A 27,737-nucleotide genomic window follows, 5' to 3' on the forward strand; every position below is an offset into this window, starting at 1 on the left:
GGAAGCTGTCAGATGTTTCTCGCCAAAGATAAACAACATCGAAATTCCCTGCATAACTTATGCGGACGATCTCGCCCTAGTAGATCTTACACAGATTGGTTTTCAACGTTTGCTAACAAGTCTGTGTGAGTATCTTAATAGGAATGATCTTGAATTAAATACAGGTAAAACAAAGATTGTGACCATTGGTGCTGGTGGTTCCAGAAAAAATAAGTCCTTCTCCTGGAAAACCAATGGAAACTCCGAGTTCTGTGAATTCCATTCGATACCTTGGAATAACTTTCAACACTTCTATCAATGAACATCACTGGAAGTTGGACCTCACAAATCGGATGATTCAATTCAGTATTCAAGCCTCAAAAATAAATAAGCAATATGGCAAATTTTCTCTTGAACCGGTACAAATTTTTTACATTCAAAAGGTAATACCCGCTATTACATTTGGATCCGAATCAGGCTGGAACATTGATGCCCTGTTCTGGCAGAAGCTTGAAGGCTTATTTTGGCGTCGGGCATTGCATCTACCCTTGTACATTTCAATGGTGTCTCTTCGATATGAATTATCAATAAATTCAATACATAGTTGCGTCATGTGGAAATCAATAATGGTGCTACAAAAGATGTAGCTGCACCCACTGCCTGCGTCATACCAACTTTTTGAAAATCGTCCAGGCTGTGGGTGACCGGGCCCTCTTGGAGACTGGCAGCAATTACTGGAAGCCACTCTAAACAATACCGATTTGAACATAGCTGACTTGCTCAGCCAACCTCAGTGCGTAAAAAAGAAATATGACCGTTGGTGTTGGATCCAGAATTACGATCTGGTGAAAACGAAGCCTACATTCTTGAGATCGGGATTAGGCGTACACAAACTCAATGCTTATTGTCGCTGCTTGGTAACTTGCCTCACGCGACATCATCGTGACCAATTTTTGAGGCTGCGTTTGAATGCATTAAACACCAGGGAAATGCAATTTCTATGACACATTAACAAAGCAAACGGCAATCTTTGCAGATTCTGCAACCTTCAAATCGAATCCATCGAACATCTAATTACCGGATGCCACGCGTTAACCTTACATCGACTGCGTCACTTAGGAGACTTTACCCCTGTTGAATCAGACAATCAAAATTGGTGGTTTTATGCGTTTGCCGGACATAACATTAAGTTGACCTGTGCAATTGTGAAGTTCTTGGACTCTCTAAATTTAACTGAAAAATGATGTTGTATGGAACTCTTAAATTGTTATTAATACAATGACATGATACAACTTTATATGCTGGATTGCTGATTGTTTAATTTTCTTTTACACTGTAATGGATAACAAGGCACATATGACGATGCGTTGTAACAAAAGCTTGACGACACTTGTTGGCTTCCCAACAGGTTCGCTGCGCTGAAGTTTCAATAAAAATAAAATACAAAATAAAATGATTTTTTCTACCTCTAGAGCAGATGTTTTAGTAAAGCGGAAACTATTGGAATTAGTCGACTGTGCTAAGTTCAGATTGTCTTCTTTGGTTTTTATTTTGTTTTGTAGGGTGTTTATTTTATTAGTTAAGGCTTGTTGAATCTAAGAGCATCAGGTTTTGTTTTTGTTGCATACCTCTGGTGTTGGGATCAGTGACTCCAATTCTTTTATTATGGTAAAAAGTTCTTTCATACTTGAATTGGATTTGGCAATACGTTCACTGTAGGAATTTCGTTTTGCCAGATAGATTCCGTTTTTGTATTGTGTTGAAATTAAGGTTAGCTTTTTTTTGTTCTCGCTGGGCAAAGTCTCCAAGTGGTTTCACACTTTCTTTTCAGTGTACATGGGTCCTTTAGTTTAGGCGTAAAAACCTTATTGAGATGTGCTCTATTTTTGCTAGGTCTCAGTTAAAGTGGGGCAATTTTGACTAAAGTGGTCAGCATGATGTTATTATATTCCTGCACAAAAGTACTTGGGTCAAGGTTATCCGGCAAGGAACTTAAGGTTGGTAGGATATTAGGGATCACGTTGTCCACTGTGATAATTTTTTTATTTCTGGTTAAACAAGGTGGCACTATTTGTGAGCCCAAAGGTTGTGGTCTAGTAGTTGATAGTGTGATAGACACAAGGGAGTGGTTGGTCCATAATTGAGGGGAGATGGAGGTAATAGTAGCTGTACAATTGTAGTCGGCTACCCAGTCCAAGGTTCTGCCCTTAATATGGGTGGGTTGGTTTACTTTTTGTGACAGTCCCAGAGCACCCAAGGAATTGGCAATTTCCCCGGCATGTTTATCTGCTGGATCATTGAAACCTGAATTAAAGTCGCCTAGCAACAGAAGTTGGGAGGTGGGTTTGAGGTTATTAGCAAGTATATTATGCAGATCCTCCTCAAATGATCCTAGGGGACCAGGAGGTCTGTACATTACATGCATGGTGAGTGATTGGGAGTTATTTAGCGGTAGTTTAGCAGAGAGGATTTCACATGATTGCATAGTTTGGTGAGGGACTAGTCTCACTGAGAGGCTTTCTCTGGATATAATGGCAATTCCACCGCCTCGGGATTCCTCTCCATCTTGTCTAGAGATGGTGTAGCCTTGTGGGATTGCTAGCATGAGCGCTGGTCCTACGGCATTGTGTAGCCAGGACTTTGTAATAGCTAGGAAATCCAGGTCACCTTCTGTAATTAGGTCAGCTATGTCAATAGCATGTGCCACAAGGGATCTCACGTTAAGCAGAGCTCCTTTAATGGAGTGATCCTCTATGGCTGGAGTCAAATATGGGATATGGGTATTAGGGACCAAGAGCTTGGTCGGGCCTGTACCTGTTGGAATAGCCATGCTGCAGAGAGAAGATGGGGAGGTGTATCTGTTAGCAGAGTTGAGGATCCCACTGGGGAGAAGGTTTGTTTTCTCATTAGTGGGTGGTAAGGATCTAGTCAGAGGTTCGTACAGTTTAGGAAGTCTGGCGCGCTAGTTGAGATTTCTAATAGACGTAGTACATGGGGCTGTAGTCGATTGTCCTAAAGGCATGCACATGGCAGGACTGCAAATATTAGGAGCCATGTTTAGCAGGTTATGTGGGACTAGTCTGGACTTCTCTATTGTGAGTCCCTTGAAATAGTTTACGAGACTGGAGGTCGAGAGTAGTAAGGCAACCAGAGTGAGGTAAGTGATGCTTTTGGCCTGTCATGTTCGACAATAAGTCAAAGTGTGGCTGAGAGTGGGAGAGTATCCAGTGGTTCAAGTACGAGTTGTGAGCAGGAGCCAAGTTCTACACTTGGTGGCTCGTGCAATGATAATGCATAAGTGGGTAGGCGGTAATGGTAATCTTCACAATAGGAACAGTGAGTAAGATGGTACGTGGGGGCTGGCAATCAAGTGACAGGCTCACAAAGGATGCATAAAATCAGGTAGAGCACAAGGTTAGACATAATGAAATGGCAAGGCTCACAATAGGATGCATGCAATTAGGTAGAGCACAGAGGCTGGCAATCAAGTGGCCAGGCTGGCAATTGTAGCGCGGGCGAAAACCGAGTCAGATACTAGGTTTGTGATCTTACTCTGTAGGCACGACTATGCACTGTAAGCTGTACAGGGGAGCAGCAGCAGTGTTAGTGGGCTGCAGGAGGCGGTAACAATGCACAGGATGATGTTAGGAGAGAGAGCATTCAGTGTGGGCACAGTACGAACGCTCATTCAAGTTGTTGGGACTGGTTGGTGGTGTGCATATGTCCACGATAGTCACGGCCGCGTAGAGAAGAGTGTTTTACAGCGGCAAAAGTATGACAGATTGCATGGCGTGTGCTATGCAGGGATGGCACCCTACACAGGTAGTGTATGAGAATAGGCTCGCGGCTTGTCAAATAATTGGTGACAATGCAGGATAATGTTACCTTATAACCATGGATGACAGCCGTTGGGCAGCATTCCTGGCAAATGGCGTTGGCATGCAGGCTGGTGACAGGCTGAGGACAGGCATCCGTCTTGGTTCCTGGGCCTTGGGGAGGTGGGACGGCTTACGCCTGCTGGTGCCAGTTTGGTGCTTTAACAGGCACCAGTGACCAACCCGAGCCTGGCAGCATATGGTTAGTTACTGGCTGGTGGGTGGTGGAGCATCAGGCCCTTGGACGGCCATCTTGGAACATACACTCCTTGTGGTGTATAAAGGCGAAAAAAGTGTAAAAGTGTTTCACACAGCGATTTTAGTTTAAAGAGCAGTAAATCGGGTGCAATTGAAGCAAATCTGCTATTTTCCATCTGAGCTTTAAATAGCTATGTAACACTGAAGAAAGATTCACAGAACGCTATTCAGGCGCATTTGGCAGTCTGCTTACCGCGTGTGTGCAATTAATGGTATTTCATTTCCTGGCCTCGCCACTGCTCTTGAAGTGGTCGGAAGGAGCTCCTGCTCCCTGGAAAGAAGGTGAGTAGGTGTTGACCTTGTGTCTGCTATGATCTAGACTTTTTAGAAAAAGCAAATGGTCTAACTAACACTAGAAGAACAGACGATTAAATGGCCAGGTGCACAAACTTTGCTCTTGAAGATGTAAATGTTTGTGAAGACTCTTACGCCTTGGACGACAACAGCAATGCACCCTGGAATGACATGGCAAGTTATTAGATGTGTACCTATAGAGTGAATATAAATCCAATGCCCAAGCATGGTTTTAGGAACTGGTTAGCAGTTTCCTTCTTCAGGCCAAGCTGCATAAAATTAAACCACATATCAAATGGCATACGATGGTCAGCTTCCCCAGCTAAGTCCCACAAGGTGTAGGATATATCTGGCAGATGTACAAGATGCAATGGTTGTTGTAAAGGTAAGCTGTTGGAGGAAGTTTTTAAGTGTACAACTTTTTGCACACACTCCAAGATGGTGCCCAGCGCATGGCGACCTACTTAGTTGCTTTACTGAAATGCTTGAGTTTGAATTGTTCTACTTCCATTTAAGACTATGCATCCCATAATGTATTTGGAGAACAAAACAACGTTCCTACTGGGCCCAGTGACATTGATAACACAAGTGCATGGGAGAGGGGTAGTGGAAGCGGGAGAAGTGAAAAGTGCGGAGTAAAGGCAACAAAAAGTGGTAGTGTAGCCAGCAAATGGCAGGTGCTGGGTGTAAGGCAGCAGACAGGGTAGGTCTGATAAGTGCAGGAAGAAAAAGAAGGTGGGGGGGCTGTATGGGTACAGATACAGACCCCAGTGCAAGGGGTGGCGCGGAGGCAGTGTGTGAGGGTGGCAGGGTGAGCAGGAACCTGGGCCCGGAGGACAGAGGGTGGCCAGGTGCACAGTGCCAAGAGAGAACAGATCAGCAGTGGAGAGGGGAGCGAAGTCAGAAGCAAAGAGGAAGGTCTTTATGTGCTTCTGGAATCGGGGATGGTTCTCCACAAGTTTTAGAGTAGCAGGGAGGCTGTTCCAGAGGGAAGCCCCAGCCAAAGACATAGATCTACCCCCAGCTCATTTCTTTGAAAAACAACTGACCCTGAGGGAGCTAGAGGAGCAAAGAACTCAAAAGGGGAGGTATTTGCGCAGGGATAGCTGAAGGTATTTTTTACCCAGGCCCCAGAAAGCCTTGTGGACAATGTGGTTTTGAATTTAATCCTTGCATCCACTGGGAGCCAATGGAGAGATTTCAGAGCTGGAGAGATACAATCCCAGGGCTTGAGGCCAAGGACAAGTCTTGCAGTCCTGTTCTGGATTAGTTGCAGGGGGCAATAGAGGCAGGTAGATTTAAAAAGCGGCTGTTACAAAAGTCCAACCTAGGGAGAACCAGAGCTTGGGAGACGGTGAGCTTCTGGGGGAAGGAGAGGAAAGGAAGAATAGCTCTGAGGAGGAGCAGTAGGAAGTTTGACTTTTAAGAGACATCAGAGATGTGGGCGGAGAAGGAAAAAGTGTGGAGTCGAAGATGACCCTGAGGTTCTTAGCATCGCAAGTGGGGGTAGGAGGGCGGCCAAGGGAGGCCGGCCAGAGAGTGAGGGGAAAGGATGGTGAAGGTGTGCCGATGAGGAGGATCTCAGTCTTGCTGGCATTCAGATTACATTTTGCCTTTTCTAAGGTCTTTTTAAATAGGGCCAAACATGGCCTATGGTTAAACCAAAATGCTAATCATTAACTGTACTGCATGTTATCTTTTTATTCTACGATCAATTCACCTTAGAGCTTGTTATCCGGGAGAATTTGTCTGTGCACGAGAGTGTCTGTTCCAGGATCAATTTTGTCATCAGCGTTTGCAGTTTGCAACTACTAGACCAATGCAGATTATTTTGTCTAGAAACAGTGACGCCCGATCCAACACCACCAGCCAGTCTTGGCACTGTAAAGCCTGGAAAGTCTCCCTCAAAGTCACCATGCTAAACTTGTCCTTCCTCAGAGACTTGTTCAAGCCCTTGAAGTTCAGTTTCTCACTTCTTCGGCACCAAAAAGTCCTGAAATGACGCCCAATTCTTCCTCCATGTCCCACTTGGAAAAAGAAGCAGCCAGTGTGCCTGGTGGTTTTCAGAGGAAATTAATGTCACAGAGGGCTCACAGAATACTTCAATGATCTGAGAGGATCAATAGTTTTCTCTATGTTTTTTTTTTATGGGAACAGTGGCTGTCCCTTTCTTTCGTTTTACAAATCACCTCGTGCCTAACCCAGGTTGCCCTAACCCCTATTGTCCAAGACTTTACAAAGGGAGGATCTAAAGGCAGAATGCCTACACTACCTAAAATCACTCCAGAGCTTCCTACTATTGTCCCTAGTCTATCCAGTCTGTGTTCTAAAGGGCTATGGGATTGTGCCTTACAGAGACACTGTACATTATGCCACTCAATCTTCATCCTAATCATGCCCATGTTTTCCTTTCCCTCTCACTATTCTCCTCCTCCAACTCCACCCAAATGAACTCTCTTACCCCCGTCTCTTCTGTCCATCCAATGCATCACATTGTTCCTATGCCTTACCTCTACCCTTTGTTATTATTCCCTCTTCCAGTCACTTAAACCCCTCCGCCACACTCGGACACCCTCCCGAATCACTATTCAGACTCACTTCTTTCAAACACAAACACTTCACATACACACCCCACAATTTGTTTGCTAGCCACACTTACGCTGCCGAAGCAGATCAGAGTGAAGCAGGTGGCCATTACCCACGACAACAGGAGAGGTGAGTCCGGGAAGCTGCGTGAGACAGAAGTGGGCCGGCGAATGGGAAGAGAGAATCCACTCACCCAGGAATCCCAGGCTGGAGACACTGGTGGTGAAAGGCAGTCAGGTTCAGTAGGACACGGGGAGAGGCGAATTTCAGAAAACACTGGCAATGCATGGAGAACTAAGTGAGCAGGAGGAGGACTTACTATGTTTTTGGTAGCAAAACAAATCCTCAAACTTAACCTTCCTTGATGTATGCCTCCACTTTTCAAGTAAGGATTTGAACTAGAGTGGTGCAAACTCGCTATGGAATGAGGTCGATATTGCGATTTCTTGTATCTCCTGCTCATGCAGGTTCCGTTCTTCCATTTACACTTCCCAAGTCTTCGGAAAGAAAGGGGCTGGTGAATACAAGGGGCAACGGCCTAATGCCAACTTAGTGGCCTATTACCTAATTATGGGGTTGCGCGACTGACAGAAAATGCACTGCTCCACATCATGGCCACCCCCAGACACCGCACCCACATTTTGTAGGGGTCGGTTATGGACATTTGAGAACTTAAGTCTTGATAGCGTTTCAACCCAGAAAAATTAAGACCAGGCAAAGTGGTGCAAGCAAGAAACATACTCCAAGTGTTCCTTAGTAGCAGTGTGCCGAATGCAGGAAAAAAAGGTCCTGAGGTAATGGGGCACAGTGCGCCCTATTTGTAAAATGGGAGGATGCAATCAATTGAAAAACACCTTTACAGCGAGAAGCGAAAGATGACCAAGGGTGTATCCCTATCTACAATTTGAGAAATTATATTTTTACATTAAAGGGCTCCATCTCGTCAAGATCACTCAAAACGGATGACTTGTTTGTTAATCACGTAAGCAACGGTAAGGCTGCTTTTGAAACAAAAGCCTAATCTAGACGAGGGACCATTCATCATACGTGGTTTTAAAATTCCTTCAATGAACTTGTTAATCAAGGGGAGAGTATGCCAAATGTATTGCAATTTAAGCTTGACTTTTCCTTCCCACTTCCCACCAATGATAATGCAGATGCATTAGGGGAGCTCCAAACTCTAATCCAATACAGAAGGTAGCATCCAATAGAATACTCTCACAAGCCAGTTCACAAGGAAGGACATATTGGTGATGCCTGGTTGGGGTGGGGAGGCGGGTGCTCTGTGGAAGGGAAAAAGTATTTTGAACAGGTTTTCCATATCGGCCAGGTGGGCAATGCTACAGCTACACAATTATTTCAGTGGCCAATTCAACCTGGCTGATTGTAGTGTATGGCCATACATTTCATTTTGTTACCATTAATTACTAGCCCTTTTACTTAATATTGAACTTGCTAAGCAATCCATTGAAAAAAAGTTTTTCCAACATGCGTATGTTTCCTAAATACATTTAATAAAAATATAAAACAGGGGAGTATTTCATATCTTAAAGTGCCAGGCATTATATTGTACTGATGTTTAATGTGCCATTTACAATAATTAGGAGTTAGAAGGTAAAATGTATTTATAGACTAACCGATATATGTGAACGTTCTAGATCTGTCTCTCCATGAGAAGATACATGTCACAGAATTGATGTGGGTCAGATTACTCCCTTCTTTTCATTTCTATCTGAATAAAGACAAGTCTGACTAGGCTATTAAAGGTTGGTGGTTGAAGGTTTTGGAAAAACTAGACCTTTATATCAAGTCAAAAATCTAGAAGGCAAGTGCTGAATATAAATGTTTATGTTGATGACCCGTTCACCCTACCATTAGAAAAGGGAAGTAACTTCTATGGGACGAGGCAGTCTCTGCAATGTTTTATACAAAACCGATCAGTACTGGATACCAGTGTGTGTGTAATGAGATAACATGGACAAGACTGGATTGGTTTACAATACTCTGGGATGTCTCCAGATGGCAAAGCACAGCAGGCACCTCACATTTACCCTGGGAAGAAACCCAGTGAGCATCTGCTGATCCACAATGGCATATGATTGCAGCACCTCAGGAACCCAGGTATTGGACACAAAAGCACCACAGGGTTTCCCATCATAGGTTGGCCTTAACAGCCACTAACACACAGTTGAAACAGTCCAACGATACCTATGAAGAAAAAAACTAAAATAAAGCTTGTCTACAATGATTGGCTTAAAACAATGTCCTGGAGTACCAGTGAAACCATTGATCAGCAGTTGCTTCTCGCATTACAGAATACACCTAAAATGCCTCCTGTACCTGAAAATGAAGGGCAGGGTGCATACAAAAAAAAGGGGATTGCTCCATAACAGTAGGCGGTCACTAAGAATCAGATAAAAGGATAGCACCCACCCCACAGGTACTGCATAAAAGGAGCTTAAGAAGCACAAAAGGGAAATCACATTTAAGTGAAAAACGCCTATTAAGAAGCAAGATTTTACAAAGAATTCCTTTGTTGGGAACATGTTGAGAAAGCAAGCATCACATCCTTTTTTCCTAGGATTAGCAAGAGGCAGAGATAAAGGGCAAGCAGCAGAAAAGGCCTGCCCATAAGGCATGTGATGTTTTATTCATGAAAGAAGACGATATCAAAACAAAGGCGAAGCACAGATGTGTGTGAAAACCATACTGCTAATACACTTTTTAAATTATTTTCGGACACGGATGTAGCACGCTAAATATATCATAACTCCCAAACACATCCCCAGCTACCACTGAAAGCAAGTGGTTCATAAGATATTAAGATTTAGAAAGTGCACTAGCACAAATGAAGTAGCTTCTCAGAGCTGCCCTTAGATAGGACCTCTTACTCGCACTGCTCACTTTCACTTTTTTTTTTAGTGTAGCGCAACATGCTTCCATATTGTCTTTAACAGAGAATGGTGTCCCATTAATATACAGGAAAGATTAAAAAGCCATTCTGACTATGGGAAAATTAGCCTACGACATTTAAACCAAAAAAGTTGTGATCTTTCTCCCTGCTGGGTTGAGAGGTTGTTTGTCAGCAGGCAGTCTGCATATCTAGTCGTACGATACTTACATGATTTGTTTTATAGCTCCCTATTAACAAATTCCACTAACTTTTTATTCAACTTATAATTGGCTATGTGCACCTGTCAAATTATATTCTATTTCTTTAATTTAAGTGTTCCTATTTTATAACCATGGCTAGGTCTGAAATTTAATCAATGAACATACTCAATTTTTTCTAAACAAATTTAAAAAGGCCTCATTTGAACAGAATTGCCTGAGACTTAAACGATCTGGTAGTATTTGCCATAAATTAGATGTAGCACTGTTGACTGAAACAAAACAAAAAAACAACACTGACAAAACAGCCCAGAAAAACGACAGGCACAGACAAGCAATAATTATAAGTTACTCACCATAGTCACCTTAGTCCCCTTTCTTCCATACTGTATGGGTGTCCCTTCCAAGGGACGGGAGACGGAACCTTTTTCACCAAAAAAAACACCTTCCCCTTTAAATTGAGAGGCGTGTGGGGGTGCAGCCCTGGGAGCATGCACTGCCCTGACTCCGCCCTCTGGTGCCACACCTCAGTCCCCATTGACAAGTCGACAATAGATTTAACATTGCCTAATGACACCAGTATTATTAGGGGGTGGGGAGGTGGAGGGACAAATGGAGGAAAGGGGACTAACGGTATGTTAGTCACTACGGTGAGTAACTCAGAATTACTCTTACGTCCCATTCCCTTACCTTCATACTGCATGGGCGATTACAACAGAGTGTAGCTCCAAAGTGGGGAGGAGTCCCTCCTTAAGCAAATAGGTTCCTGAGAACCGCCTGCCCAAAAGCTGCATCAGATCTAGAGCCGGCATCTAAACATTAATACTTGCAGAAAGCCGAGGGAGTGGCCCAAGTGGCCGTCCTGCTTATGACTTGCCAAGGGACATGGCGCTGGAATACGATGGCTTTTGCCTTGGCCCTGACTGCGTAGGAGTGCATGTTCGCCGGAAGTGGCTTGTGCTGGCCCTCGTATGCTTCTTTGATAGCCGAGACCATCCAGTGGGATATGGAGGCCTTGGAGGCCTGCTGGCCTGGTCTTGCACCTCCAAAAGTGACAAACAGGGTATCTGATTTGCAGAAGGCCTTCGCCCTGTCAAGATTGAATTTCAGGGCACGCCGGACATCCAGGAAGTGCAGAACTCTGTGCCTCATCCTTAGGATTGGCAAAATACGTAGGAATATTTCCTTGTTCAAATGGAAAGCAGACAGCACCTTAGGCAGAAATGCTGGATGTGTCCGCAGGACTACCTTCTCCCTGTGAAAAGTAGTATAAGGTTCTGAGGCGACTAGTGCATGGATTTCGTGGACTCTGCGAGCAGAGGTGAGGCCGACTAGCAAGGCTGTCTTAATGGTGACCAACCTGATTTCCGCAGATGCCATTGGCTTGAATGGTTTGTGCGCCAGGGTGCCCTAGACTATGTTCAGTTCCCACATGGGGTGTGGCCTCTTGATGGGCGGGTAAAGCCTTGCGAGCCCCGTTAAATGTTTCTTGACAATCGGGTTGGAGGAGAAACCCTCCTCCTCAGAGTTCCCATTAGCCCTGATGGCTGCGAGGTAAATGCAGCAGGTGTCCACCTGCACGCCAGAGTGGGTGAGGTGCGCCGAGAAGGAGAGCACAGAAAGAAAGATGGGGCTGCCAAATCGGGACGTGTACGCGTCCTTCAGATCCAGGGAGCACATCCAGTCTCCATTGCACACTGTTTCCGCTATAAAAGCTGGCGTAACCATCTTCAATATTTGTAGAGGTAAGGAGTGGTTGAGTGTGGAAAGGTCCAGCACAAATCGCAGGCCCGCCTGTTTCTTTTTCTGAATGGCGAAAATCCTGGAGTAAAAGCCCAAGCCTCGCTGGGAGGCTGGGACTTCCTCTACGGCCTGGCTCACTATGAGCGACCGGATCTCCGCCAGAAGAGTTGCTGTCCCAACTTGATGGAGTGGAGCAGAGGAAGGAGGAGAGGCTGGGATGGGTAGGCGGTACCCCGTGGATACTACGGAGAGGATCCAGGGGTCCGCAAAATTCTGGCGCCAGAAATGTGCATGGAGAGGAAGTCTGCCCCCCACTGGAGACACGTGGAGCCGGAGGGACGTGTCATGCCTTGTTTCCCTCGGAGGCTGTCACGGAGGAGGGGTACTGGAAAAAGCCCTTACCCCCCCCCACCCCAACCCCTTTTTGTTGCTTACGCCGATTTGGAGTCGGCGAACGGTCCGGCTGCCTGGATCTCTGTTCCTGGAAGTCGCTAAATCCTTCGTATGTACGCCCTTTGTCGGAGTGCTGCTGTGACTGCTGTGACTGGGTTTACAATTTGGGCGTGGTCTTTGTCAAGATGGATAAAGACTTGGCCGTTTGTGAGCTGTTTTTCTTCTTGTCCAGCTCTTCGTCCGTGGAGGAGTGGAAGAGGGCCCCCCCCCCTTCGAATGGGAGATCTAATATGCGTTCGACGACGTCCGAGTTAAATTTCGTTGCACGGAGCCAGGCTGTCCTTCTCATGTCCGTGCCGATACAGATGGCACGGCCAGAGGTGTCAATATGGGCCACAGTGGATTCCATGAGGTTGTGCGCCACCAGCTTGGCCTCAGCCAGTCCCGCCTTGCAATGTGATTGGCTCTGCGTAGGGAGTTCGAGGAAGTCCGCAATTTCCCGCCATTACCTTTGGTTAGCGGCAGCCAGCATGGCATCGGCATTGGCCTGACAAAGATGCAAGGACGCATTGGAATACAGCTTCTACCAGTACGCCTCCAAGATTTTCTCCTCCTTGCCTAGCAGCGTCGCCAAGGAGGAGGCTGAGGATGGGCCGATAGCAAGAGTGTATCCCCTCCATCTGCCTGTGGTTGGCGTCCATTGACCGGCTGGACAGAGTGGGGCTTGAGCCAACCATTTTTGGCCAGGGAGACGTTGGTCTGCAGTGGAATTCGTTTTGGCAGAGGGGCGTCTCGTGAGGACCTCAGCAAGCAACCCCTCTGCTGGTTGCTCGTCCTCGGGTTGACGTAGGCCCAGATACTCCGGCAGCCCTGCAAGATGTTCGTGGAAGGCCTTGGCTGAGGAGGGCTTGTCAGGGTGGTCCTCCTCATTTGTATCCTGTGGGTCAGGGGGATCCTGCGTAGGTGGGGGGAGTTGCGGGAGCCGGAGGCTGGGGTACGGGGACCGGAGCCGGAGGAAGTCGAGGAGGCTGGTACGGGATCACCTGAGGAATCGGCTGGGGCGCCGGAGGCAGAGGCTGCGCCGGGGGCGCCAGCGGAGAAACCTGTGTGCCGGAAGCATTGGAGGGAGCACTTCCCTGATGGCAGCCATGATTTTAACCCCCATCCGAGGGGACTTCATGAGCCGAGGAACCTCTCAAAGAACCGGGGTAGCGGGCGGCTGCTGCGGCCGATGCATAGCCTGCCCATACGGACGCAGCGGTAACCTGCCCTGCGTAAATCAAGGATAGGCTGCAGGCCACGTACCTGGTTGAGGCAAGTCACACCTTGACACTCGTTCCTCGCCGAACTCGTGGAATGGCGGACAGGTGCCGGTGTCTGGCGCAGCGGCCAATTTGTCGAGCTGCCTACCAAATGCCTGTCATGTTGCTTGGCTAGCTGGGCCCAGCCTTCTCCAAGACTCTTGAGTGTGGATCGCAAGGCCTAACCTGCTCCTCGCCCCTAGACCCCGGTAGGTGTGACACCCTTGGGGCAGGGGCCGGTAGAGCTGCGTTTAGGCGCCCCCTCTGATGTATTGCCGGTACCAGGGTATGGCCACTAGGACATAATGCTGGTACAAGAACCCCTCGGCGGAAGACCTGGTAAAAGAACCTTCTCAACACTGTCTCCAGGAGGATCCAGGGATCCCTCGGCCTGTAGGCCGGTAGCTGGAGCAGCCTTGGTGCACGTGCTGGTACAAGGACCTGAGCGGTCCCGGCCGCAAGTCCTTGGGAAGGAGTCCGCCTTGTGGGGTGCAATGGAAAATAATAGAGGCCCTACCTTGGGCCTGGATCGAAGTTTCACCAAGTTCTTGAGGTCCTCTGGAGGTGACTTCTGGAAGGGCTCCCTCTAACTGGCTAGTTTGTTCTTCAGCAACCTCGATGACCGGGCGTTGCACGCTGCACAAGCTTGCCGACCGTGGTCTGGACCAAGGCAACATAGGCCGAGCGAGGGCGTGGGGGTCTGAAGTTGGGAAGAGGCCGTTGCAGGATGGACACCTGCTGAACCCTGTGGAAGTCTACATGCGCCGGGAAGGAGCGTGACGACCGAGGACCTGAATGATAAAAAAGACAAAGAGAAGAAGTATCTGAGCATGGAATTACATGGCCGAAGCCAAACCCATGAGCGCTGGTGAATTCAGCCCGTTCCCGTCGATGCAGAAAAGGGGACTGAGGTGTGGCGCCGGAGGGCAGAGTCAGGGCAGTGCATACTCCCAGGGCCTCACCCCTGCGCGCCTCTAAATTTAAAGAGGAAGAAGGTTTTTTCAGGTGAAAAAGGTTCCGTCTCCAGTCCCTTGGAAGGGACACCCATGCAGTATGGATTAACGGGGACAGGACGTAAGAGGATTACATAGATAAACCACTTCCACTCTGTGTGGCACAAACCCGACAGAATGGGATTAGTGGCCTAAAGGCAGACCCCCAAAACTCACAGGGACCAGTAGCCTTGTGCGTAACAATGTTGTGCAGATTGCCTCATTCCTAAAATTTAAGTCTGCATGGCTAAGATAAAATAAAGCCACAAAACCATTTCACATGCATTAATAAAATGTGTTTAAAGCCGATATATCAGGCAGTCGTGGACTAGAGATAATTCTCAAACAGGTTTCGCTCTCCAATGACACATGAATAACAGTATGTTTGAAAACACCTAAGATACAAACCTCTGTTAGATACAGCACTTGGGATGCAGAAGGCCCAAAGAAAAGTGAGTCCAGGGATTGACTAAGGCTGCTTTCACCAAGTTTTGCATGGTCTAAGCAAATTGCTCTTAATTTTTCAACAGTAGTGTTGTCTGCAAAAAAATAAAGAAAATAATGACTTTATAAAAAGGATGGACTTTTTATTTAATTCATGAAGCATACAAGAATGACTGCCTGGGCACCAGGGCAATTTACACTACATTATTCAGTATATTGGGGACAAAAACCACCAACCACCATTCACACATTAGGAATTCAGTAGTGACACCCATATTTTACCCCCACAAACTAGTGCGATTCTGCACCTCACTGAAAACATGGAATGGATTTTACAAATGTCCTACATATGCCAATGATACAAGTAACATCAACATTTTCTGTGTCTGTAGAACATATAAAAGCCTCAATTACTGATGGATTTTGGCATTTGTGGTGTGCACTTTGCTTCGGCCAACACTGCACTCTATTCCTTTTAAGTCCATAGAAGTGGTCCTTCTGGCAGGGGAACGATTAGTACGGTCTTATTCGGCTTATGCAGTTAAACAATAAAAGAAAGCAGGTTCATCAAATACTGGGAGATTACATGTAAATATTGTGAGAAACATGACTGTCTCACCCACTAGTCCCCAGGGCCCTGTCATCCAGGTGGCCAGGACACAGCCATCACTTTTGGATCCAGTTCCTGGGGGTGGACCAGTGCGAGAGGATCCCCTGGACGAGGGGTCTTCGGGGAGTGGAAGTGGGACACGTATGGTGAGACGCAGTATACCCTTCCCTGAAACACCATTTCCCCATCCTACCAGGTAAAATAGCTAGGAACCCAAGCCCCCCCCCCCATCCCTTTCCCGGCATGAACACATTTCTTGCAGGCAGTTCACCTTGGAGCGACAACTGACTAACACCAGAGCTGTATACCGGACATGTACCAATACCATGGTCAGGCAAGGTCAGGCAATTAATGATCCTTACATACACCTGACTTGCATCACACTTCCCCACACTGATAAAAGGCTGAGCACGAAAGCTTACTCTGAGCGACGAAAAGTACACGAGGAAACAGCAGTTCAGAGATGCCAGTTTAATACAAGGAGAAAGACGGCGAGACCAGAGAGGGTTGCAAGGAGGGAAGTGCCTTTGAACTCTAAAGACAGTTACTTTCACGAACCTTGGAAAATAAGAAGCCCAAGACCGGGAACTAAAGCTGAACAAACCTACACTGTGCACCAAAGGTATCCGAGGCTCTCCTGCGTCGATAACCAAGGCGGGGATGAGCGATTGCTGCTTTGGTACTGTCCTTGGCTCCTACAACAAAGCAGCGCCAGTAAAGACGGCACAGCCGGTGAGTCGGAGGGACTGATACCAAACTAGCTTGTGCTTGAACCAAAGTTGCAAGCAGCAACATTGTATAAAGAAATCCAAAGAGGACAGTGTGTGAAACACATGTGATGAGCGACACAAATTTTATTGGAAACCAAATGAGTGAATGAACTTTGTGAGGCCAAGTGAGATAACAGATAGAGTGGTCCGCCACCATGTGGTTGCTCATTCGAAGCGCTCTGTTAGGTATCCAACTGAATGGCAACTACATTGTCAAACGGAAATTTGTATCATAGTGGTCCTGCAACAGGTGGAGCTAAATCCTGTGCACATTCGAAAGTCTTTGATAAAGCAAGGTGAACTACAATTGGTCTGAGCCCGGCTTAGGGAGACTAACTGGAATGGGGAAGGATCTGAGCCAGACTGAGGGGGATACGGGGTGACACTGTAGTTGAATACTTGTGGGAAGAAAAGAACTGCATCTTATTTGTTGTACATCAGGCTCTCTGAATCAAGAGACTTTTGATGAGTAAAGAGACTTGGGCACAGAAGGCGCGCACACATGCGTGCCTAATGCTTCTTAGAGCTACCAACGCTAAAATCTATCTAGACGTGGACATCTCATGCCGCATAGCACGCAGCTCTCAGTCTAGCAATTGCCCTGAGATGATGCCAATCAGCCATCATCACTTTCACAGCATACCTGAAATACTCCCACGCAATAGCCCTACACATGCCTGCATCAAAGATAATGCACGCTATGTGCAGTCTCCAGACACACAAGTAACAAGTCAGGCTTCTAACCACTACCTGCCCCCAGCTCTCTCTCGCTCGCTCGCTCTCTCGCTGACCAGATGCCTGTACCCCTGAACACAGCAGGTAGCACATATCCCCATGTCCCCACCCAAACGACCCCACAGGAAAGTTACACTAGAAACTCGCACCTTCGATCACGCACCACCTTCAACTCAGATGACTTTCCTGAGGCTGCATTTTGCCCTGACACACGTCGCACAAAAAGTCACAATCTACTAGGTTACCCCAATCACAACATCAAAGCGAGAACCAAAATGCACAATACCACCCATCACTCAAGGCCCGGATACCATTACCAACCCCGCTCACTGCAGAATCTCAGGTCACTCACTCCTTGTAATTGTTTACAAATGCATCCCCACTATTAAACAGAAACCTAGCCCCAAATACTTCCATCAAGTTGCAGCTCCCCCCTCAAACCACCTTGCTGCATAAACACCCCCCCAAGCATTTCTTCTCTAGCCCCATCATCACAAAGGACCCCACCAAAATCCATAGCATACACTATACTCAAACCACACCCCAAAAACACACACCTCCCCCCTCATCCCACCTAGCCTCCCAGAACCAAGTCCATTCACTTGATCAATCACCTGCTACCTTGCGCAATGACCCTCAGCCCCTCCTAACTTGTGCCTTGAATAACGCTCATTCTCTTCCTGCCCATGACCTCATCACTAGCAACCACTTCGACCCATTAGCCATCAGAGAGAGCTGGCTTCACAAAGCATCACGGCCTGACCTAGCCTTATTTCACACAAGCAGCGACAGGTCAATGATTCGGTTTATTCTCCTTTTTAAAGTTACCCTGCGTTTAACTTTAAACAACTTGCCCTCCAACCATTCTATCTGGTCCCTCCTGTGGTGTCTGACCCTAGATTGCGCTGGTGTGCCGCTTATCTAGGGGTCGAGGACAGATAAGGAGAGGCTTGCCCCAACTTGTTCACAAAATGAAATACTTAATCAAATCCCACTACTCTAAAAAACGCATCATTCTATGGACCTACAAGGGTGTGTTAGAGCGTTAGAGGTCGTACAGGTGAAAACATGTCTATTTATTATTTTTCCCTGTAGAGACCCTACTCAAATTTAAAAACAATGCTTCGAGATACTCCACATAAAGTAGTGCAGAGTACCGACTCGGATCAGGTATTCTCGAAGTAATTCTCTTACAAGTGATGCTATTCCACTTGTTTTGCCTCTGAGCGTTGGTATAAAGCCCTTAATAACAGGAGGAAACCAGAACACAAAAAAAGCCTGCATGCATGCATATACCATTACTTTCAATAGCAACAGTTATATTATAAGTTAAGAAAATAAACAAAAGGTAGTAAACGTTAGCTAATGTATGTCAGTAAAACAACTCGTTATTGCAGGCATTAAATGCAACAGTACAATGTATGACAACTTACTGGTCTTCGATTAGCTATCAGTAATCGCACATTGAGGGGCAGCATAAATACTAACATTGGAGATTTGGAACACAGGGTTTGTGAAATATTTGTTACTAAACTAATAATGATGGGCATCATAGTTGCAGCCTGAGACTAAGCAGGGAAAAATAAGGCATGATGTTGGAAAGCATCAAACAGCGAAAGGCATGTGATGTGTGCATGAACATAGTTTGGTGGATCACTATGGAACAACCTTAAATGTACTTCTGCTTAACTATCAGTTAGTTATCCATCTCTGTGCTCAAGTGTGCAGTACTCTCCATCTGTTTTTCTTTGACCCACTCTCAGGTCTGGCCATGTGGTGATGAGTAGGTGTGGCTTTTCCTATGCTAGAGGTGGTTCTAAGCAAACTCAATGCTGCTTCAAAGCCTCTTGGTGCTAGTTTTAGATTGACACTTTTTGTTTTTTTGTAGCTACCTTCCCGTTACATAGTTCTTGTTGGTCTGGCAGTTCCAAAAGTTAGTATGAGGATTCTAAGCCAGTGGCACCAATCTAGCCGGAATGGTGCACAATAAGGTTTCCTTCAATTGGTAGCTTGGATCCATCAAGCATTACTCAATATCCTTTCGAGAGACCGTTCTTGTGAACAAAATGTCATCCACAAGGAGAATCATGAGCGTGAAGATTGCCAGTCTTGGTTTCAGGGGGGTGGGTGGAGGGGACAGGTAAGGTGCAGACCCTTCAGTAGTAGTAGTAGGCAGGTGAACTTGCACACTTGGCTCATCTCTTGAAGAGAGTATCCTTTTGTGTGACTCTGGAATGTTGCCCTCTACCTCTGTATCGGCAGAGCAATGGTTTTCAGTTCAGTTTTTGTGTCAGAATAGTTTAAGTCTGCCCCTTTCAGGATGTACAGCCTTCCACAAAGGGCTGATTATCTCGGGGGATTGTATTTTGGATATACAGCTTCATTTTTTTTGGAGTAGCATTATCAGCATTATCACTTGATTTCAGATATCTTGCGGATTGATTATGCAATAGAGTTGTTAAAGTGTTTTCACTCAACACGCTTCATGGACCAGCCCATCATGGATATGTTTGCATTTATTTTAAGAACAGGGATGTCAATTTCAATAAGAAATGACTTGCAATAACATTTACAGATGTTGGAAGCATACCCAGGAGTACTAGTTAAATATACCAAATTACATTATTAAGCGTCACTGGAGGCAGCAGTGGGGTTAGGTAGGGAGAATGGGTGAGAGGGCACAGGGAGTCCACTGTAGCAAGTAAGTGAAGTTTAAGCTGAGCTTTGAAATGATCCACAGTTGGGCTGGCTTTGATTGTTTTGGTGAGTGGGTTCCAGTGGAGCAGAGAGAAAAAGCGGAAGTGAGACGAGGCTCCAGCGGTATGGTATGGTGAGGTTGCATGCATAGGAGGATCGGCAACAACGAGATGGTGAGTAACCTAAAATGCAATCAGACAGGTAGTGAGGAGCAAGACCATTCATTGCTTTGTAGACTAAGAGAAGGAACTTGAAAAAAAGAGTGGTTGTGCATGAAGAGCCAACCAGCATGATGTTGGTAGGTAGATGTAGGGGATTAAAAGGGTAGTTTGCAAAGAGTGAGGGTAGCAAAGTTGAGGACTTTGTCTAGAGGGAGGAAGGAGTAGAGATGAGGCGGAAGGAGTAGAGGAGGAGGAAGTCCAAGGAGTAGAGTACAGCAGTATAGTTTGCTGAGCACAGAGCGGAAATTAGAGTTTTTGAAGAGTGTTTAATAAGAAAATAACGCATTGTACACATGTTGAGGAGGTTAATAGGAGCAGCAGAGGCAGTTGTAGTGATTTTTTGTTGCAGTTTTAGGTTACTTTCAAAGGGGAGCCTTGGGTGAGAGCCAGAGGGTTATGAAGGAAGGACAGGGGGGGGGGGGTTTAGGGACGGCATATGAGGTTGCGAGAAAGTTAACTTCTGTTTTTGATGAGTTCAGGATGAGGCAGCTGAGAATCATCCAGGACAGATGAACAAGTTACTTTCTTACCTGGTAACAATCTTTCGATGGGATGGTCCGACGACGTATTCCATATCTATGACATGTAATCACCACAGCTGTGCTGCTTCGGAAACTTTTTTCGGCGTCTGCGTCCTGCGTCGATGCGCCGTCGTCGAGGACCTCCTCCGACGTCATCCGATGTGATAAGTAGGACGCACGACGCCTGTAGCCTCAGTTGTAGTTTTTTCCCCCAGAACGTGTGACATTAGTCAACTGCCAGTCAGACACAAAGCCTTGCGGAACGTAAGCTGCAATCGCAAAAGAAATTCTGCAGCGGGGGCGGGAGCGATATGGAATACGTCGTCGGACCATCCCATCGAAAGAACGTTACCAGGTAAGAAAGTGACTTGTTCTTCGAGGGGATTGGGTCCTCCGACGTATTCCTTATCTATGACAGACTCCCAAAGCAGTACCAGCGCAAGGAGGAGGGAAAGAATTTAGAATCAAAATTTAGAATAGCCAATCAAATAGCAGAGCAAAGGACCGCCTTGCCAAAGGCCAGATCCTGTCCTCGGATGGAATCGAGGGAATAGTGACGTACAAATGTATGTACTGAAGCCCAGGAGGCTGCATCACAGATGTTGCGAATAGGAACACCCCTCTGCTGGGCAGTAGATGCAGCCACACCCCTGGTAGAATGGGCCCGCAAGCCAGCCGGTGGGTCCTTAGCCGCCAAGCGGTAACACTCTGATATGGCTAAAATAATCCAGCGAGACAAAGTCTGTTTCGTCACAGCTTGCCCCAAACGCTTTCCAGCGTAACCAATAAAGAGTTGATCGTCCACTCTGACCCGGGACATGCGAGAAACATAAAAGCTCAAAGCTCTCCTAGGATCAAGCCTATGGAGCCTCTCCTCTTCCTTACCAGGATGCGGAGGAGGATAGAATGCCGGAAGAACAACCTTCTGGGCCAAATGAAATTCCGTCACTACCTTCGGAAGAAAAGAAGGACGAACTCTAAGGACAACCCTGTCCTTGTGAAATACAGTGAAGGGTGGCTTAACTGAAAGTGCCTGTAACTCACTCACTCTGCGAGCGGAAGTAACCGCAACTAAAAATACAGTTTTAAGGGTTAACAGTCTCAAAGGACAATAATGTAAAGGCTCAAACGGAGCACCCCTAAGAAACTTAAGAACAAGGTTTAAATCCCAACCGGGCACCAGGAAAGGTGACGGAGGGAACACATTAGTGAGCCCTTTCAGAAACTGTGAAATTAAAGGTATTTTAAAGTAAGAACACTCTTCAGACGAGCGCTTAAAGATGGACTGCGCCGCCAGGCAACCTTTAATGGTACCCACTTGCAAGCCCCTGTGGGCCAAAGAAAGTAAAAAGGACAGCACCATGGGGATGTCACATGCAAAAGGATCCACATTCTGAACTCTGCACCAGTCGCAGAACTTACGCCAACGGCAACGGTACAGAGACTTTGTTGCTGGCCTTCGGGCCGAAAGCAACACCTCCATCACGTCTTCAGGGAGGTCCCAATCCTTATACCTCAACCTTTCAGAAGCCAAGCGTGAAGGTTGAGGGATCTGACCTCTGGATGGAGAACCTGACCCCCCTCCCGTGAGAGCAGATCGTCTCGGTAGGGAAGACGACGTGGAGGGCAGATGGACAAGTGGAGAAGGTCCGGGTACCACGTCCTCCGAGCCCACGCCGGAGCAATGAGGATCATCCGGGAACCGAACTTCCGTAACCTCCGCAGCACTTGCGGGATGACGGGGACTGGAGGAAACGCGTACAGCAGCGGGAATGACCACTCCACCACAAACGCGTCTCCTAAGGCTCCTTTTGGAGGAAATTCCCGCGAGCAAAACCTTTCATACTTCCGGTTGACACTGGAGGCGAAGAGATCCACTTGAGGGGTCCCCCAAAGGGCGAAGATCTCCAGGAGAATCTCCTGAGCCAACTCCCACTCGTGAGAGATCGCGCTCTGCCTGCTCAGAGCGTCCGCCGTCATGTTTTCGTCCCCGGCCAGATGAACTGCCGAGATCGAAACTTCCTGCTGGATGGCCCAGAACTCGAGCTGCATCGCCTTTCTGCACAGAGGAAGTGACCCTGCCCCCCCTTTTTGTTGAGGTAGTGCAAGGCCACTGTGTTGTCCGTCAGGATCAGGACACTCTTTCCTCGCACAGTCGGCAGAAAAGCCTTCAGGGCTAGCCTGACGGCCCTCAGCTCCAACAGATTGATATGGAGTCTGGACTCCGACGGAGACCAACGACCGCTGACTGTCGGCCCGTTGACATGAGCTCCCCATCCCGTGAGGGATGCATCCGTCACGATCGTCACCTCCGGCCAGGGGAGCCAAAATGGAGCCCCCTTCATCAAGTTGCCTTCGACGGCCCACCACAGAAGGTCCCGGGCGACCGAGGGCGGCACCTGAACCGGGTCCGACATCCTGCCGGAGGACTGCGACCATTGCGTCTTGAGTGCCCACTGCAACGATATCATCCGCAGGCGAGCCTCTGGCACCAGAAGAATGCAGGATGCCATGAGGCCGAGCAACCTCAAGAACTCGAACGCTGGGAACGTCTGGGCATGCTGAAACTTGTGCACCATCTGCTGAATGTGAAGAGCCCTCACCTGGGGAGGAAAACACTGCCCCAGGGAAGTGTCGAGCACTGCTCCGATGTACTGGAGCCGCTGTGTTGGCATCAAATGGGACTTCTTTAAATTGAGGGAGAAGCCCAGCTGTGAAGGGAGTGGCAGGTGACAGACAGATGATCCAGGACTTGCTCGGGAGAGCTCCCCCTGATCAACCAATCGTCCAGGTAGGGGTAGACGTGAATCCCCCCTTGCCTGAGATGCGCTGCCACCACCACCATGAGCTTGGTGAAAACCCTCGGGGCGGAGGTCAATCCGAACGGCAGGACCCGAAACTGAAAGTGCGAGTCGCCAACCGCGAACCTCAGGTACTTCTTGTGCTTGGGATGGATCGGCACATGGAAGTAAGCATCCTTGAGGTCGAGTGACACCAACCAGTCTTGAAGCTGAAGGGCATGGAGGACTTGAGAGAGAGATTAACCATCTTGAACTTGTCCTTCCTGAGGAGTTTGTTCAAACCGCGCAAGTCCATGATGGGTCTCAATCCCCCGTCTTTCTTCGAAATCAAAAAATAAGGGGAATACCATCCCTTGTTCCTCTCCGCTACAGGCACCAATTCTATGGCGCCTTTCTCCAGCAGGGCTTGAATTTCCTGCGCAAGGAGCGGATCCGGACTCTGCAAAGAGGTTCCCCGGTGGATTGTCGCGAGGCCTGTGCCGAAAGGGAAGACAGTAGCCGTGGGTTATGATCTCCAGAACCCACACATCTGAAGTAATGGCTTGCCACTCTACAAGATGCTGCGCCAGCCTTCCCCCAACCGGCGAACCATGGGACATGGCCTCATGACTCAGTGGGAGCGGCTGCGGCGTTACCTGAGGGCAAAGAGGCAACTGCCCGAGCGGCCTTGGCACCACGGGTACCCTGTCGTCCACCTCTGGTACCCCTGCGTTGGCCTCTTTGACTGCCAGCTCCTCTCGCTTTACTGAAGGCCGAGTAATAGCGAAAGGAACCACCCCTCCACTGCTGTCCCCTAGGACGAAAAGACGGAGGTTGGCGAACTGCAGCGCCCAACGACTTCGCTGCAGCTTTTGAGGTCTGCAACCTCTCAAGGCTCTCGTCAGCCTTGCTGCCAAAAAGGTGTTCACCGTCAAAGGGCATGTTGAGGAGCCGGGACTGCACATCAGGAGCAAACCCCGACTTCTGCAACCAGGCAAACCTGCGTATCACGGTGCTCGCCGCCATGGACCTACTGACGCATTCAGCCAAGTCCAAACCCGACTGAACGGACTCACACATGGCATCCTTACCATCCTGGACCATAGCAAGGAAACCATCCCGTTCATCCCCTTCGGGAATATGTTCAGCCGCTAACGCAACACAGTTCCACAGAGTGTGTGTGAAACGAGACAAGGCACAAATGGAGTTGGCCGCCTCAAGCGCCATACCACCAGAAGAAAACACTTTCTTCGCCCAGCCATCAAAACGTTTGTCGTCCCTATCAGGAGGGATGGTAGGGTACGACGCCTGCTTTGCCGGGGCCATGGCCGCCTGCACCACCAAACTCTCCGGAGTGGGGTGCCTGGTCAAGTAGCAGGGGTTGCTACTTGCTGGACGGTATTTTCGCGACAAGGATCTGCCCACCGCCGGGAGACTCTCCGGAGCAGTCCAAGCCGCCGCCATCCTTCTCTGTAAAGCCATATGGAACGGCAGTACCGGATCAGTTGGGGGACCAACATCAAGGCTGTCCGTCAGATCATCCTGCACAAACTCCCCTGGGGGAGCAGACCATCCCAAGTACTCAGAAACCCTAGCCATAAGGCGCCGGTACGAGGAATCGGCATGAGAGCCAGGCTCAGGCCTACAAAACTCCACCTCCGGAGAGGTGTCCAGTCCACTGGCATCATGCAGTGACTGCCTCAAATCGTCAAACTGACTATGGCCCGAGACAATTTCATCTGGAGCCTGACTAGGAACCAGGCCATCAGAATCCTCATCCGCCTCTGAAATATATTCCAGGTGGCGAAAAGAAGGCACCCGAGAGTGCTTGCTCTTAACCAGAGCCTTCCTAGGGGTTTCCCCCGTGCCACGGGGTACCTCCGACACGAAAGGAGTCGATGGCGTCGAGCGAATCGGCGCCAACGTCGAGAGAACAGGCATCGGCGCCGAGAGGATCGGCGTCGAGGAAATCGGCGTCGAAGTCAGATGCAGCGCCGCCAGCATCGGCGGCGTCGACACAGCCCTCGAAGCCGGAGCCCCGAGCGTGTCCCTCGACGACCTGAGCGTCGATGGCTTCGACGACTTCCTCGGAGCCGGAGCCTCGAGAAAGCCTGTCGACGCCCTCGTCGCCTCAGACGTCGATGTCTTCCTCGAAGACCTCACAGGTGCACACGGTCTCGAACGCGTCGAGGACCGGGACCTGGAACGGGTACGTCGAGAACGAGTCTCCTTGTCTGAACGGGACCTCTCCCGTGGCTCGTGCCGACCACTCTTGCGAGCGGTGTCTCTCGACCTCTCACGACCGACCCCACTCGGGGGCGCGGAAGGCTTAGTACCCTGCGACTCAAAAATCGCCAGCATTTTCTTCCCGAAGGAAGCCCATTCCTCCGGCGTCGCACGGCTGGTGGGGTAAGCGACGTGCCGGGCAGAATCCTCCAAAGAGGACCTGGAAGACGACCGGTGTCGGCGCTTCCGAGAATGCCTCGAAGAGGCCGAGGAGTGGCGAGACCGACTCCTAGAAGGAGACCCACGAGACTTCCGACGATGACGCGGAGAGTCACCCCTCGAATCATCCGTCGAAAGCCCCGCGGACTTCCGACTTCCGGGGCTTGGACACCCGACCTACCGACAACTTCTTCTTACGTTCGCGTAAGGCTTTGGACTTGAGCGACTGGCAGTCGATACAGTCATCCGTGTCGTGGGCCTCCCCGAGGCACCAGAGGCAGGCGTCGTGCGAGTCCGTCACCGACATCTTGGACCCACACTGCCCGCACTTCTTGAAACCCGGACGCGGGGTCGAAGACGAAGTAGAAGACATCTTCACACAAAGGATTTTCACAAAACGAACAGGTTCGAAGAACCGAGAAGAACAAAACTCCAAAGAGTCGAGGCGTTAACCAAGATTCACGAAGCAACACGTTCGCGGAAAAAACGGAACTGAGGCTACGGGCGTCGTGCGTCCTACTTATCACATCAGATGACGTCGGACGTCCTCGACGACGGCGCATCGACGTCATCGACGCAGGACGCAGAAAAAAGTTTCCGAAGCAGCACAGCTGTGGTGATTACATGTCATAGATATGGAATATGTCGGAGGACCCAATCCCCTCGAACAGGTAAATACTGTGAGGAACCTGAAGGCCTCCTCACTCTTTCTCCCCATCATCCTCTGTTCAGGTGGCCAGGGAAGGGCCATTGCTCTTGGATCCCAAACCTGGGGGTGGAGATGTGAGGGAGGATCACCTGGGAGTCTTGGGGAATGGTAGGGGGATTTCCTTGGGTGAGACGAGGTATCACCCATTTCCAATCCATGATGAACCCTCATTCAGTCCCAGCTACATTAATGGGATATTGCTATCCTTTTCCCTCTACCCGGGATAACAGCCGAAGACATCATCAACACAGGAACACTAGGGAGAGGGTGAAGAGGAGGTCTGGTGAGAACCAACCTTACCCTCCCCCTGCCTTTATAGGCTGTTGGTAATCACTTCCCCATATTCATATCACCATAGTACTGGAACGCGGAAGCGGCGACCAGGAGTAGCGCACACTAGCTTGTCATTTCACCACTGTGGTACTGAGACGAGAAGGAGCCATGAGGATGGTTGTGAGGGTCAGGCATGCCCTAATAACTATGGTCAGGCAATTGGAACTACAAGCTCACATCTGCAACCTGTTAAATTGTTGCAGGTGTATAAAAGGAGAGAGAAGCTGCAGAGGAGAGAGCGAACTGGGCAGGAGAGCGTGGTAATCCGAGGTGGAACAGGCAGAATATGGGCCGGTGAAAAGGACGCAAACTGCAGAGAAGCCGGGAAGAGACAGAGGGTCAAGCGGGCCGCAACAGGGTCTAAAGCTTTGCAGAGCCCATTGCTGTGTATTCCTCTTTGGGAGTGGGGAACGCAGACTTCCCCGATGTCGCTGACCGCTGAAGGAAAGTCTGCAGGAGCTCCTCAGGAGAGATGAGCCAGCAAGTACCCAAGAGCAAAACCACAGCACCTGGGGAGCAGTTGCATACCGATAAGTGACAGGGATACATCATTCAGGCCGGGGCACTCCAGGGGTATGGTGTGTTTAACGGCAGATGCCGGTCAAGCAAATGTATATGGAAAAAGGGTCTGGAGACCCAATGTGAACTACTGAATTCCAAACATGCTGCCAAGCACATACTGAGTTGTAAATGCCAAACGAAGGATAAGATCTGGAACAGATATGAACAATCACACAAAGCAAACAAGTGATGCGCATTTATGAACTAGATGAATTTAAAGAAAAAGCACTTGCGAACAAAGTAAAACGAGTGAAAAGCAAAACGCTATTGGATGGTGTGAAAGCAAGGTGGTAACCAAGAGAAATACCACGAAGGAAAGTGTGCGAGTCACATATTGGTCAAGTCGAGAAGCCATTTAAGAGAACCAGAAGCATATGTG

The 27,737-nt window shown here is 48.5% G+C and overlaps 1 protein-coding gene across 3 annotated transcripts in view; it reads right to left on the reverse strand.

The window, feature by feature from the left end:
* Positions 1–27,737, reverse strand: part of USP9X (ubiquitin specific peptidase 9 X-linked) — a 2,614,063-nt gene that overhangs the window by 1,241,622 nt on the left and 1,344,704 nt on the right. For all 3 annotated transcript variants that reach the window (XM_069636534.1, XM_069636533.1, XM_069636535.1), the window contains exon 22: positions 14,941–15,071. In XM_069636534.1, coding sequence (XP_069492635.1) covers positions 14,941–15,071 — 131 coding nt within the window. The remainder of the gene's footprint in view (positions 1–14,940; positions 15,072–27,737) is intronic.

This window comes from Ambystoma mexicanum, chromosome 7p (genome assembly GCF_040938575.1).
Source record: "Ambystoma mexicanum isolate Mex_15411 chromosome 7p, UKY_AmexF1_1, whole genome shotgun sequence".
Classification (NCBI taxonomy): domain Eukaryota; kingdom Metazoa; phylum Chordata; class Amphibia; order Caudata; family Ambystomatidae; genus Ambystoma; species Ambystoma mexicanum.